This window comes from Takifugu rubripes, chromosome 14, assembly GCF_901000725.2.
Source record: "Takifugu rubripes chromosome 14, fTakRub1.2, whole genome shotgun sequence".
Taxonomy (NCBI): Eukaryota; Metazoa; Chordata; class Actinopteri; order Tetraodontiformes; family Tetraodontidae; genus Takifugu; species Takifugu rubripes.
Genome location: NC_042298.1, coordinates 7,451,363 through 7,465,336, shown reverse-complemented (window position 1 = coordinate 7,465,336; position 13,974 = coordinate 7,451,363). Strand labels below are relative to the sequence as shown.

Sequence of the window (13,974 nt, the reverse complement as noted above, 5' to 3'; positions counted from 1 at the left end):
TTGGTTTTTTTTGTTTGTCTCTTAGCTGATTTTGTTCAACTAATGTTTAAATGTTAACTTCTGGAGCTTTGCTACTAAGGCTCTGACCCTTATTAAACAAATTTACTTTGATCTTTAACCTTTCAAAAGGTGCTGTGACAAAGGTGCTTTGAATACACAATCACATGAATTATTTCTGTATTTAAAGTTTGACCATCATACCTGTGTAGACTTGTATTAAGCTCAGCGTTGGCGACACCACGGGGAGAAAGTGGACACCTTTTTAGGCTCCGTGCGAAGAGCTGGCGGCTGGTATTGCTGCAGTACCATAACCTGACCGATAGGTAGAGCTGATGGAATTTACCACAATGCTTCTATTTCAAACAAAACTGTCCTGTGTCTCCGAATATGTTCCTCTGCAAACTGAACTGAACACACAAACATGTCATAAACCTGCTGGGAAATGTACTTATTCCATAGCAAACTCACTACAAACACAACTCATCCTCAGAGGCAGACGCTGTAATCTCTCAAAAGATAATAAAAGGATAATAGAATAATACTGAGAAAGTTTCCATCTTTGCTGTCATATTAGTGACGTTACAATTTTTAAGTTCTGATGAACAGCAAAATGAAGCGTTTGGACTTGCTCAGCTTCGCATTTTAGTGACAGATTAATAAGATCAGTGAAGATAAATTTTGGGAGTGTGTTCTGGTGTGTGATCATTACTAACCACACTTGATACTGAAATAAATGAAGAGTTCAACAACTTTGGATTCAACTTTTGATACATTTGATCAGTATGTCTTGAGAAATGAAAAGTTGAACTGTTTTCTGCCATTTTTCAGCATAATGACCACAAACACACTCTGCTGGAGAACCGAAGGCTGAGGAAGAAGAGGGAGGAGATGCGCCAACAGGTGGCACTGCTGCAGGAACAGGTGGCGTCTTCACGCACGCACGCACACAACAACGTGATGGCGTCACAAGTTCCAAATAAATTAGCCTTGTTAAAACTTTATACAAACTCGCGTGAGGATGCGCGGCGACTACAGTTAAACATGCAGGATTATCCGTGTTTGCGTTCAAACCTCAGTTGATTTTTGCGTTTGTGTTGCAGCTCAAGGTTTACGAAGACGATTTCCGACGGGAGCGGTCGGACAAGCAGATTCTGCAGCGGCTGCTGCTGAGGAAAAATCCCCCCAGCAAACAGCTGGTGCTGACGCACCGCTGCAATAACGAGCAGCAGCCTCTAGGGGGAGACAAGCGGACAAAGAGGGAAGAGACGCGGCCGTAGCATCGTCCTCTCTGCCCCCAAAACATGAACAGGGTCAAAGAATAACCCCGGAAAGAAAATGAAAGTACATCAATATGAACATTATTTATGCAGCATGAAGCACTCACATATACAGCACTTTTATCTGATCATCGCTCGAGCACTCAGAGACATTTGTTACACTCCTGTAATTTTAGATGAGACTTTGTTTTTCTTTTCCCACAGACTATATGAGAAAGAATATATTCTACCAATATATTGAAAAAATATGGATATTAAAACAAATGACAACACAAGGTGACATGCTGTTTCTTTTGTTTTTATCTCTTTGGATGCAAATATTTATTTAATATAAAATATACACTGACTTTAAGCAATATTACAAAGATAAAATTAATTTATAAATATATATATATATATATAATCTTTTCAGTAGATAGACATCAGTGCAACATTTTATGAGCATTGTAATTCCCAGAAGTTGACACCTGAACTGCTATCGGGTTATTAACCAGCATCTTCTATTCAGCAGGAACAAGGACATGTTTCAGTATGAATGGCCTGCCACATGTGTGTGAGGAGTTCTTCCTTCTAACCTGTCCCACATTAGTGTTTAACCAGTAAAAATAATGGTCTTTGTTTAATCATGAACTAGTCAGTGTCACGAATACTTGGCTCAAGGTAGCCATGACATACAAATGGGGAGACCAACAATGAGGATTTTCAACCCAACATAACATTTATTAAAGAACCCAGTGGAATATAAAACAGAAAAGTCCAAATAGTCACAAAGAGGGAAACTCCAAACTCCTGTGGCCGTGAGAAGCTCCGGGCTCATCTGACGAACTCCACTGCAGCACACCAGAGAGGACGAGAGGGGGGCCTCCTCGACGCTCTCCAGACAGGTTTTATACCTGGACCCGTCAGGCAGCCAATCCCAGCAGATGGGCCACAGGTGAGCAGGTGAACATGCTGGGTCGACTGGAAACGCTTGGCACTCCCCCTGCAGGTCAGCCAGGGAATTGCTCTTCCAGCCAGCCCCGACAACAGTGAGGCACGACAGAGCCGTCACATCAGGAAAATCCCACTAAGTTTGTTAAAGCCTGCTTTGTTCTGTTTCAAGAAAAGCGAGTGAAGTTCCACGTGTTAACGGTGCAGTCCTGAGTGCAGCAGAGCATTTGACCTTTCTGTTAGTCATTAATCATCTCCTCTGCTTTGACATTAGTATTCTATCCATACTGATTTGTGATTCAAGTCTTCCATTGTAGTCCCTTCTTTCTTTTAAAGACTGTCTGCTATTGTATCTGATAATAATGTATATTAGGGAAAAAAATCCTTATGAATCTCACTGAAACAATGTGAAACCAATTCAAATGTGTTTATTGAAAACAAGATAAACATAAACTCAACAGTGCAACATTGGGATCTTTACTCACATACAACAATATTTAGATATACAATTTTTTCTTTTCTCCTGCAGTTTTACATTACAGAGTTTCTGACACAACAATCATTTGTACAGCTTAGAGAACAGTTATTTTATTGCAGAACAGAGAAACTAAAATGCCCCCAGACTAAAGATATTGCACAGCGAAGCCCATTAAATCTTGAAGGAGCTCCTGCAGGGTCACATCATGCAGTTTTTCACTTTCTCAAAAACCTGCTGGACCTTCACGGCAGGGACACATCCTTCCCTCACAATGGTGATAGTTCCTGTGAAAACAATGAGACAGGGATGGGTTGGGACGAGTGCGTCCAACAAAAATGCAATTCGGACATATTATCCTTCTACCTTCATTGATCTTCAGGCAGTTGACCACCGTGGACGCAACAACTTCATTTGAATGTCCATCACTCAGAACCCCCTGGATCTTGTGTCCCAGTCGGCTGTGGCCAAAGAGGGGAACAGTAGTACAGCGAGTGAGTGGATATAAGCAAACATTTACGCAATACCACTCTTGAAACAAATGAGTTGTTGGTCCTTTTTGACAGAAATCATGCACTAAGGCTCCACTGCTGCACGATTCTCTGGGGACACTTACCTGATGACCATGTCGTGGTGGGTGCTGTCTGGCTCTCCACTGGGATTCGCTGAGGTAATTGCGAGGGGACCAGTGATATCACAAAGGTGGCCAGTCACTGTGTGGTCCGGGACGCGGATCATGATGCTGTCCCTGGTGCCGACACGGTCATAAGCCGGTCCTACTCCTGTGAATAAACCAGTGATCTCAAGCCAAGTCAAATGAACTGGTGAAACAGTTCCCCCAGTACTGACCGAGTCTGAGCAGCCAGTCTCCTTTGCTGACAATGCAGCTGATGCCTCCTGGGTAGACGTTCCTCATAAACTCCCAGAGTAAAGGACTGAATGGAGGCTTTGCAGCCACCAACTGTTCCACATTAGAGATGCAAATGCAGATTGGTTTCTCTGCTGGTCTGTCCTGGAGGTCACAGGTACAGAGGTTAAGAAGTCCTTTGTTCATTTGCATGTTCTATGTTACACTTTGGGTTTTATGTCATACTTTAATGTTGTAGATTTTCTCAATAGCATGGGGATTCTTGCACGAGGCTGCCAGGGCATAGACCGTGTCTGTGGGGATGCCACACACTCCTCCTTCGTCCAGAAGAGCAGCAATGGTCCAGAGGCTGCTGGTTAGGTGTGAGTTCGCCACTGGACATGGCAGCTCTGCAGCGGTCTCCTTCGTCACCTCCTCCTAAGGTCACGGAGCAGGAGAGAGTTGGATCAACCACAAGCTCACCACCACACTGTGATAAACGTAAAAAGTGATCTGTTTTTGAGCTACCCTAAGTAAGCGAGGGCCCAGGGGCAGCAGCTGCTGTGAAAAGGTGCTGTTCATCAGCGATGCCAGAGCTCCATATATGCAGATTACTGACAGTAGAGCAAGCATGGCCACTGCAAATAAAGGACATTTAATTTGTCAAATTTGTTCGCAGTGAAGTCCAGATCAATATTTAAAACAAACTTCACCTTCCAGTGGATATGGGAGACGCTGCAGAGTAGAAAGCAGGAAGCAGATCAGAACCACCTCCATGACCGCTGTTAGAAACAGTAACACCAGGTTCCTATAGGCTGCTGGGATTCAAATAGAGCATAAAGTCACTCTCTTAAACAAGACGGGAATTTCATTTTTAGGATTGGTTAGATTGTTGTTTCATGAAAAGATCTGTGAATTGTGTCTTTAAGCTTACCGATCACCATGAGGAAAACGTTGATAACCAGGAGTGCTGTGATTCCCGCGGTGAAACCATAAGCTGCCTCTACGGAGAACTGAGGCAGGTTACCTGAAAAGGCAAATCTAAACCAGGACCAGGTTGCCCACACAGCGGCGTAGACAGATGGGATGACTGAGCCAAAACGACTGCCTGATGCGACTTGCAGTCGACTGACATAAACCTGGATGATGGCTCCAGAGATCAACACCCAAGGCAGAGTCAGGTGGAGGAAGGCAGGATTCTTGCTGGATGAACTCGTGTGAAGAGCTGAGAGAGCTGCAAGTCCATTTGAGAGGTAGAACAGAGCATCTGAGGCCTGGTCAGTTTGGGACACCTCCTGTCTTTCTCGAAGCTCAATCTTGCAGGTGAGAGCGCTCTTCAGCTTGTCTATGGACGTGGGCTGCGATCCCACAGGTATGAGAGCTTTCTCTGCTATGGTGTTGATAAGACGAGCGAAGGTGCCATACAGCGAGACTGCAGTGAACAGGGACAAAGCTACACCGAAGAAGAAGTAGTATCCCTGGACAGGGATCTGAGGGATTGTTGAGACAGTGAGCAGAACGAACAGAATGTTGTGGATCAGCTCAAAGACATCTGTGGTGAGGCTTGGCACACAAAGTACTAATCCTGCTATCACAAAGAACCAGTTACCCACCATCGCTTCCCTCCCTGACATGACAGTGCTGTCCTCCACGTTCAGGAAAGACACCACAAACTCCTCCCAGGCCTTGATCAGCCAGTAGGCAGCATGAAGGCCGAACTTGGTGGTGTGGTAGCAGTCTTGGCGCAAATAGGAATAATAACTGGATAACAGCAGGGCGACAGTGATGATTGACACCCATGTTGCCCCCAACCCAAAGGACTTCATCCACCCAAAACTATAGAATGCAAAGATGAAGGAGGCAACAGTGTCACAGAAGAACCCCAATGCCATGGGCTCGGCATATTTGGTGTTTTTCTTCTTCTCCTGCCCAATACTCTGTGCACTTGCAGAGTTGGGTATTTTTAACAGGAGAACATTAAAGAGAGGGGTACCAAAGCCTTTGAGGACCAGGCGTTGAGTCAGACCTTTGGCAAGGAGGGCAGCTGAGCCATAAATGGAAAATACCAGAATGAGGGTTTCCAGGATCCCAGAGACCACAAGGGCCCAAGGACCTGCAGCCAGACCAACCGCTTCAAAAACTAAAGTGAGGGTGATGGCCCCAAAGACAAAAGGCATTATGTAGTTGACTGTAGCAGAGCAGAATGCTAGGAGGAAGGACAGTAGAATGTAGGGCACCAGACCAGCAATGGCTGACTCATTAATGAACATCAGGATCTCTGAGGTGGCCAACAAAGATGTGTTGCTAGTGTCATTAGAGACATATTCCATCATCTGACGTGTTCCATCACAGGCACCAAAGAAGATCCTGGTGGCACCATAACTGGCCCAAAGGGCAGCATAGCCAATGAAGGCAGTGCCACTTAGATGATCGTATTTCCTGAAGGAGAGCAGGCCAGCCACCAGTTGGCATAAACCCCCAATCAGGATGAGATGAACACCTATTTAAAAAAATAAAATAAAATAATTTCAGTCTGCAATATTTTAGTTTTATATTTCAACGGTTTTCTTCTTCTTCACCTGCGAGTATGTTTTCCACCCCCACTGGAGCAATGCCAGTATGTGCTGTATTAAAGTTCTGTAGAAGTACCAGGAATGCACTGATCCCATTGGACAGCATGCCCAACACTCCAGGCTCACCATAGAAACTGGCGGGAAACCCTTCTGAGGTTGACATAGTGTCCCACTGTGACAATGAAAGTCATTAATCAGATGGAGAATTAAAGGAGAATATAGGAGAATTAAAGCTCTTTAAGGGTTATTTTGATCATTTAGCTCAAGACATATATTAACAAAAAGGGATGGAATTCTAATGCTGAATGCAGCAGGTTATTCTGGAATATCTAAATAACAGAGACAGCATATTACTAAAGAGCAGTAACAAACGATGAAAGTGTTTAAAATATGTTAAAAATAATGGATACAATCGCTTTTTTTTAATCAAGCATCTTGTTATTAATAGAAGAAAAAATAATCAGCACTTACCTGAGGAAGAGACTCAGACTGGAAAGAACTGTTCAGCTGTTCTGAAAAGTGTCAGAACTTTGACCGAAATAAAGTATTTGTAGGAGTTGTATCATCCAATTCCTAATAACCTTCCTTTCCTCCTCTGTATGCTGATATACTGATAGTCATGACGACCTCTAAAACGTTTCCTCCTTTTTGTGCCGTTCCTTTACAGTAATTGGTCAGTATGGGGATTTCCCATTCCTTCTGAGGATCTGACAGTCAATGTGACTATTTAAGGAAGCACTTCCAAATCAAAAAGTATCACAATCCTTCACAGCCTATCGACGACAAAATTACTGCAGCAGCACCAAGGACAAGGCAACGGGCGAGAAATTACACCATGATGTCCAAATTACAGGTAAAATTAGGGGTTTGTTTTTTTTAGTGCACTACAGGGCTATTACTTGTTACTGTCTAGTATAGGGGCTTTTATTTAGGATGTACTGTGCTTAAAATATAATGTGAAAACTTAAACTGAACTGCAAAACAAAAGTCATGCTTCATTCAGAAAGCGTTAAAAAGGATGTTGAAATAACTTTTATGTATCTGTAAAGATGTGCCTTGTGTTTTATGCGACAGAAAGCCTTTAAACCTGCATGGGCTTCCAGAAGATTGCATAAGTCAGCAGTAGAAGGTACTTGGTTTTCTTTTCTTTTCTTTTCTTTTCTTTTCTTTTCTGTCAAGCAGCCGAACATCTTTGTTCTTCGCCCACAGTCCTGCAGCACCCAGAACCTGAAGACACCATCACCTCCAGCTATGGGAAGTTCATCAGCAACATAAAGGCTGAACACTTGTCACCGGTGGTGCTCCAGCGCAGCAAACGGATGGTCTTGGACAGCATCGGTGTGGGTTTGATTGGCAGCACCACAGATGTGTTTGCACTGGCTCTGCAGCACTGCCAGGTGAAGCTCAGGAGAACAATGAACTTTTCCAAAGGGTTTTTTATTTGATATGAGCGATGAAAGCATATTAGCGGCCTGAGGCTAACACTTTAATCATTATCCTTGTTAACAGCTTTGTGCAGACCGATCAAACAGAGATGTTTAACCTTATAATCTGAGCACAAGCTGCTGACATATTAATGCCTGAGAGATTAAAAAAAATCTTTATTATGCTCGCTGTGACAGACATGAGTCTCCTTTCTCCTCTAGCACATGTATGCGCACAATGAAATCAGCTCTGTGTATGGACGCAGGGATACCAAACTTTCCCCGACATTGGCAGCCTTTGTCAACGGGGTGGCAGTGAGTGATGGTGCCTTCTAAGATCAGAGGGGGTCACACAGATTACATCAGTTACCAGAGCCACCCTTCAGCTGCTGAAGGCTTATCTGTTTTGTAGACTCATTCCATGGACTTTGATGACACATGGCACCCAGCCACTCACCCCTCTGGAGCGGTCCTTCCAGCTGTGTTAGCAATCAGTGACATGATGCCCGCTAACTGCAAACCCAGCGGCCTGGACCTCCTGCTGGCTTTCAATGTCGGCATTGAGATACAGGGACGGCTAATGAGGTTCTCCAATGAGGCTCACAACATCCCCAAAAGGTCAGAACTGGAGAACTGGACTGCCATTATTTTTAGATGTAACATTGAAACATATATTTCCATAGTAGTTGGTGAATTGTGGTTGTTTTATACGGAGAAAGATTATCCACATGAGTCAGTAGAGATCCGTATATGACTCTTGTGGTGCCTACAGAGCTGTTGATGGGAAAATAGTCTATTTGTGGTATCAGTGATGTGTGAAAAGCAGTTTATGAAAGTCAATCACAAGAGGGAGAGTTAGCTTTATTAGCCACGTCGTAAGCATGAACACATAAAAATGACCCTCTTGTCAGATGACCTGCCAAAAAAAAATACTGTTTTTTCCATCTTCAGGTTTCACCCTCCCAGTGTGGTGGGAACCATGGGGAGTGCGGCTGCCTGCGCTCGTCTCTTGTCATTGGATCAATCCCAGTGCAGTCATGCTTTGGCTATAGCTGCGTCCCTGTCTGGGGCACCCATGGCAAATGCTGCCACTCAGTCTAAGCCCCTGCACATCGGTAACGCCTCACGTTTGGGGCTGGAGGCTGCTCTGCTTGCCTCCCGAGGCCTGGAGGCCAGTACTCAGATTTTGGATGCTGTGGATGGGGTTTCTGGCTTTAGTGCTTTCTATGAAGACTATAAACCCTGCATGTTAGAATCCCCAAATGACTATGGCCATACTTTCCTGCTAGAAACCCAGGACATGGGCTTCAAGCGCTTCCCTGCCCATCTGGGGATGCACTGGGTGGCAGATGCTGCCACCAACATCTATAAACTTCTTCTAGAGTATGGTCCAGGTGAAGTTCAAATTCAAGATATTCTAATAAGAACCCCCAAATCAAAGTACATCAACCGGCCGTTCCCCAAATCCAAGCATGAAGCGCGCCACTCGTTTCAGTTCAACACCTGCAGTGCTCTCCTGGACGGTGAGGTTACGGTGCAGTCCTTCACCCCCACAGCTATGACGCGCCCTGACCTGCTCGCTCTCCTGAACCTCGTCCGCGTGGAGCATCCCCATGACAACCCCGCTAATTTTAACCAAATGTACGGTGAGGTTCAGGTGACGCTTGTTGGCGGCAACGTTCTGCGGGGGCGCTGCGACACCTTCTACGGTCACTGGCGCAATCCGCTGACCAATGAGAGCCTCAGGAAGAAGTTCAGGAGCAACGCGGGCGTCGTGCTTCCCCGAGAGAAGGTGGAGGGTCTGATTGATGTGGTGGAGGAGCTGGAGCAGCTCGAGGACTGCAGGGTCCTCCTGTCACAGCTGCAGTGAGCGTTCATACGCAACAAATATTTTTGCAGTCTCATGTATTAATGACACCGCTATTCAAATCAGATTTCCACGTCAACAGGTTTCCTCTTTTTTTTTAATCATGTGATGAAAGAAGATGCAGATAAACTAATTTTATCTATCAAATATTAGTGGAGACATTATTACTGTGGTACGTAATCAACTTCAGGCGCTCTTTTGCTGTTTGATTTTGACTATTCTTGCTCTTATCTGTGGATTCATGTTGACTGTAAATAGTGTCCAAGTTTAAACTGTTTCTGTGTCTTTTAAGAGGTTTTGAATGTGTAATTGATCCACAACGCGGGTCAAACATGATCTTGCTGAGTCTATATGTGTACTGTTTAAAAAAATAAAGCAATTCTATCCTAATTCTATCTACAGTATTCCACAAATTCCTCAATTAACCTTTTTGACCAAATATTAATTTCCCTTTCCTACTATAAGGAATAGCAGTAATAATGCTAAACACAGGTCAAAACTCACCCACATGCATTATTATATGCATTATTATTATTACTATAGTATTTCCAAGATGTCAAGATTTCCTGGATGTCTATCTGATCAGTCATATACATTCCAGGTATTACTCCGCTAACCTCTTTCTGACCATAATCTACATACGTCTCTAATCTTCTAACTACTGTGACACAAGTCTTTGTAGTTGTTTATGAAAACACAATCAATTCAGCTTTAAAGGGCAGGAGTTAAAGCGCTATGTCGCTGTGGAGTTGGGGATGGAGGATGGGATGCAGTTGAGTCCTGCTTTGATAGGAAGCTGCTGCTGTGAACCAACAGCATGCTGTCAGATGGAACTTCAGTGGAAGTGAATCAGGAAGTGACGTGGAAGTGAAGCATCCACCTGAGTGAAGAACACCCTCTCGTACACCCCGAAGTAGCTGTATCAGTATCTAAGACTACCATCAGGTGAGGTAGCATCAGCATTTCAGAAGTCATCTCAGCATTAGAACAGTGTTCTCTGGACGGATAAGACGTAGATTAACTGTAACAAAGTGACGGAAGGAAGAAAGTCTGAAGAAGAAATGAAGGGCTCATGATCCAAAGGACACCACGTCTTCTGTAAAACATGCTGGGAGCATCGTGGTGACAGAGGCCCACGTGGCTGCCAGTGAAACTGGGTCACTGGTGTTTATTGATGAAGAGTCCGGAGCGGCCGAAGGGAATCAGAAGAGCAAATGTTCTGCTCAGAATCAGGCAAATGCCTCAACTGGACGGCACCTCCCAGTCCAGATGGACACTGACCCAAAGCATACCGTGGAATACAAATGTGTAATACAATGACAAATGTTGCAAAAAATAAATGTATGGGTCACTTATGACCCATGTGGTGTAACATAGGGTTGAATTAGAAAAAAAATGAGTCAGTTTTATTTCTTTAAATGGATTCATACCGTATGGAAATATTCACATATTTGAATCATAAAGTCTAGAATATTTTCCTAGTTATTCCTAGTGCGTTATATTTTGTAGTAAGTGATTAAGAAGCATGGGGACGTTTGAATAGCTATGTGCTCTAAAAGGTAAACAGGTATTTCTTCTTCATCTGATTGGGGGGGTGATTTTGCAGAAACATAAACGATGGTCTGTAAAGCAAAACAAAACATATAAGTGTGAATGTGGAGCAACCTCCTAGGAAAGGACATTTCCTCATTCCTTTGTGTTGGCTAGTCTATTGTGCCAAATAAAATATCTCCATCACCATGTGGGCAGGCTTGGATCTGTGGACAAAGGCTATTATAAATCTAAAGAGGACAATGGTTCATCTGTTAATGTAAGTTGTTGGGTGTGTCTATCAAGGAAATGTCCTCTAGAATTCCACCTGTCTAGCTGGTAAATGTCCCATGACATGTACATGATACTAACCTAACATCTGAACTTTGAAATGGTTGGAGATCGTCGGCTACTGTTCAGACAAAGTAAAGAACTAAAACTGTAGTTGTAGAAATGACAACCTCTCAGCCAAACCCAGCGATCTGGCATCTGTCCTGGGCTCGCTGCATCTTAGCGTTGTGTTAGCTGTAGTTGGAACAGGTCCAAATGTACGGTCACGTTGATATTTATACTGTAGAGTCGAGTTTGATTGTGTCAATGACACGTCTGCAGAGTCTCTCGTTCACGTGCATGTCGCAAATAAAAGCTCTAATCGACTAATTTGATACACCAGCAAACATTTTCTTATCCATGAAAACCTCAGCGACCGTCCCTGCAACGATGACAACGATTCTAATTCAGGCCACAAGAGGGATTTTTCACAATTTTTAAAATTAATTTGGAGCATCCTGCCAAACTTTGACCGTGAAAAATGTGTTTTGTATCATCCAGACCTGAGTGGCTGTCAAGATAATCCCTGAAACAGAATCAGATTATTCAGAACATCTCAGCCATCAGAGTTCTACAGTTTGTCTTGTTTTATCCCTTCTTCACCGTCAGTGACCGGCCAGCCTTTGAACGGCACCTCCCAGTCCAGATAGACACTGACCCAAAGCATACCGCGGAATACAAATGTGTAATACAATGACAAATGTTGCAAAAAATAAATGTATGGGTCACTTATGACCCATGTGGTGTAACATAGGGTTGAATTAGAAAAAAAATGAGTCAGTTTTATTTCTTTAAATGGATTCATACCGTATGGAAATATTCACATATTTGAATCATAAAGTCTAGAATATTTTCCTAGTTATTCCTAGTGCGTCATATTTTGTAGTAAGTGATTAAGAAGCATGGGGACATTTGAATAGCTATGTGCTCTAAAAGGTAAACAGGTGTTTCTTCTTCATCTGATTGGGGGGGTGATTTTGCAGAAACATAAACGATGGTCTGTAAAGCAAAACAAAACATATAAGTGTGAATGTGGAGCAACCTCCTAGGAAAGGACATTTCCTCATTCCTTTGTGTTGGCTAGTCTATTGTGCCAAATAAAATATCTCCATCACCACGTGGGCAGGCTTGGATGTGTGGACAAAGGCTATTATAAATCTAAAGAGGACAATGGTTCATCTGTTAATGTAAGTTGTTGGGTGTGTCTATCAAGGAAATGTCCTCTAGAATTCCACCTGTCTAGCTGGTAAATGTCCCATGACATGTACATGATACTAACCTAACATCTGAACTTTGAAATGGTTGGAGATCGTCGGCTACTGTTCAGACAAAGTAAAGAACTAAAACTGTAGTTGTAGAAATGACAACCTCTCAGCCAAACCCAGCGATCTGGCATCTGTCCTGGGCTCGCTGCATCTTAGCGTTGTGTTAGCTGTAGTTGGAACAGGTCCAAATGTACGGTCACGTTGATATTTATACTGTAGAGTCGAGTTTGAGTGTGTCAATGACACGTCTGCAGAGTCTCTCGTTCACGTGCATGTCGCAAATAAAAGCTCTAATCGACTAATTTGATACACCAGCAAACATTTTCTTATCCATGAAAACCTCAGCGACCGTCCCTCCAACGATGACAACGATTCTAATTCAGGCCACAAGAGGGATTTTTCACAATTTTTAAAATTAATTTGGAGCATCCTGCCAAACTTTGACCGTGAAAAATGTGTTTTGTATCATCCAGACCTGAGTGGCTGTCAAGATAATCCCTGAAACAGAATCAGATTATTCAGAACATCTCAGCCATCAGAGTTCTACAGTTTGTCTTGTTTTATCCCTTCTTCACCGTCAGTGACCGGCCAGCCTTTGAACGGCACCTCCCAGTCCAGATAGACACTGACCCAAAGCATACCGCGGAATACAAATGTGTAATACAATGACAAATGTTGCAAAAAATAAATGTATGGGTCACTTATGACCCATGTGGTGTAACATAGGGTTGAATTAGAAAAAAAATGAGTCAGTTTTATTTCTTTAAATGGATTCATACCGTATGGAAATATTCACATATTTGAATCATAAAGTCTAGAATATTTTCCTAGTTATTCCTAGTGCGTTATATTTTGTAGTAAGTGATTAAGAAGCATGGGGACGTTTGAATAGCTATGTGCTCTAAAAGGTAAACAGGTATTTCTTCTTCATCTGATTGGGGGGGTGATTTTGCAGAAACATAAACGATGGTCTGTAAAGCAAAACAAAACATAAGTGTGAATGTGGAGCAACCTCCTAGGAAAGGACATTTCCTCATTCCTTTGTGTTGGCTAGTCTATTGTGCCAAATAAAATATCTCCATCACCATGTGGGCAGGCTTGGATGTGTGGACAAAGGCTATTATAAATCTAAAGAGGACAATGGTTCATCTGTTAATGTAAGTTGTTGGGTGTGTCTATCAAGGAAATGTCCTCTAGAATTCCACCTGTCTAGCTGGTAAATGTCCCATGACATGTACATGATACTAACCTAACATCTGAACTTTGAAATGGTTGGAGATCGTCGGCTACTGTTCAGACAAAGTAAAGAACTAAAACTGTAGTTGTAGAAATGACAACCTCTCAGCCAAACCCAGCGATCTGGCATCTGTCCTGGGCTCGCTGCATCTTAGCGTTGTGTTAGCTGTAGTTGGAACAGGTCCAAATGTACGGTCACGTTGATATTTATACTGTAGAG

At 43.2% G+C, this 13,974-nt stretch overlaps 2 protein-coding genes and 1 long non-coding RNA gene across 3 annotated transcripts; 2 read left to right on the top strand and 1 right to left on the bottom strand.

Moving 5' to 3' along the window:
- Window positions 1-841: 841 nt before the first annotated feature.
- LOC115252493 (uncharacterized) lies at window positions 842-1,170 on the top strand. Its single transcript, XR_003890901.1, has 2 exons — window positions 842-921; window positions 1,101-1,170. It is a non-coding gene; the product is annotated as an uncharacterized lncRNA (long non-coding RNA).
- A 1,445-nt stretch (window positions 1,171-2,615) lies between these two features.
- LOC115252490 (uncharacterized) lies at window positions 2,616-6,648 on the bottom strand. The gene is made up of 10 exons (XM_029847816.1): window positions 6,574-6,648; window positions 6,109-6,274; window positions 4,464-6,029; window positions 4,243-4,347; window positions 4,058-4,167; window positions 3,776-3,967; window positions 3,532-3,694; window positions 3,299-3,464; window positions 3,049-3,143; window positions 2,616-2,969 (listed from the first exon to the last, which is right to left on the bottom strand). The coding sequence occupies exons 2-10, from the start codon at window positions 6,263-6,265 to the stop codon at window positions 2,884-2,886; spliced, it is 2,640 nt and encodes an 879-aa protein (XP_029703676.1). The 5' UTR covers window positions 6,266-6,274; window positions 6,574-6,648; the 3' UTR covers window positions 2,616-2,883.
- Window positions 6,649-6,794: 146 nt separating this feature from the next.
- Window positions 6,795-9,770, top strand: irg1l (immunoresponsive gene 1, like). The gene is made up of 6 exons (XM_011621108.2): window positions 6,795-6,955; window positions 7,177-7,231; window positions 7,312-7,499; window positions 7,749-7,841; window positions 7,939-8,144; window positions 8,478-9,770. The coding sequence occupies exons 1-6, from the start codon at window positions 6,938-6,940 to the stop codon at window positions 9,394-9,396; spliced, it is 1,479 nt and encodes a 492-aa protein (XP_011619410.2). The 5' UTR covers window positions 6,795-6,937; the 3' UTR covers window positions 9,397-9,770.
- The last annotated feature ends 4,204 nt before the right edge of the window (window positions 9,771-13,974 follow it).

Excerpts from the sequence above, each read along its gene's own strand:
- LOC115252490 (XM_029847816.1), bottom strand. The coding sequence starts at position 6,265 with ATGTCAACCTCAGAAGGGTTTCCCGCCAGTTTCTATGGTGAGCCTGGA. Across the intron at positions 4,168-4,242 it reads TCTCCCATATCCACTGGAAG|TGGCCATGCTTGCTCTACTG; the intron begins GTGAAGTTTGTT and ends CTTTATTTGCAG. Across the intron at positions 3,695-3,775 it reads AGAAAATCTACAACATTAAA|GACAGACCAGCAGAGAAACC; the intron begins GTATGACATAAA and ends TGTGACCTCCAG.
- irg1l (XM_011621108.2), top strand. Across the intron at positions 7,232-7,311 it reads GCATAAGTCAGCAGTAGAAG|TCCTGCAGCACCCAGAACCT; the intron begins GTACTTGGTTTT and ends CTTCGCCCACAG. Across the intron at positions 7,842-7,938 it reads CCTTTGTCAACGGGGTGGCA|ACTCATTCCATGGACTTTGA; the intron begins GTGAGTGATGGT and ends TCTGTTTTGTAG.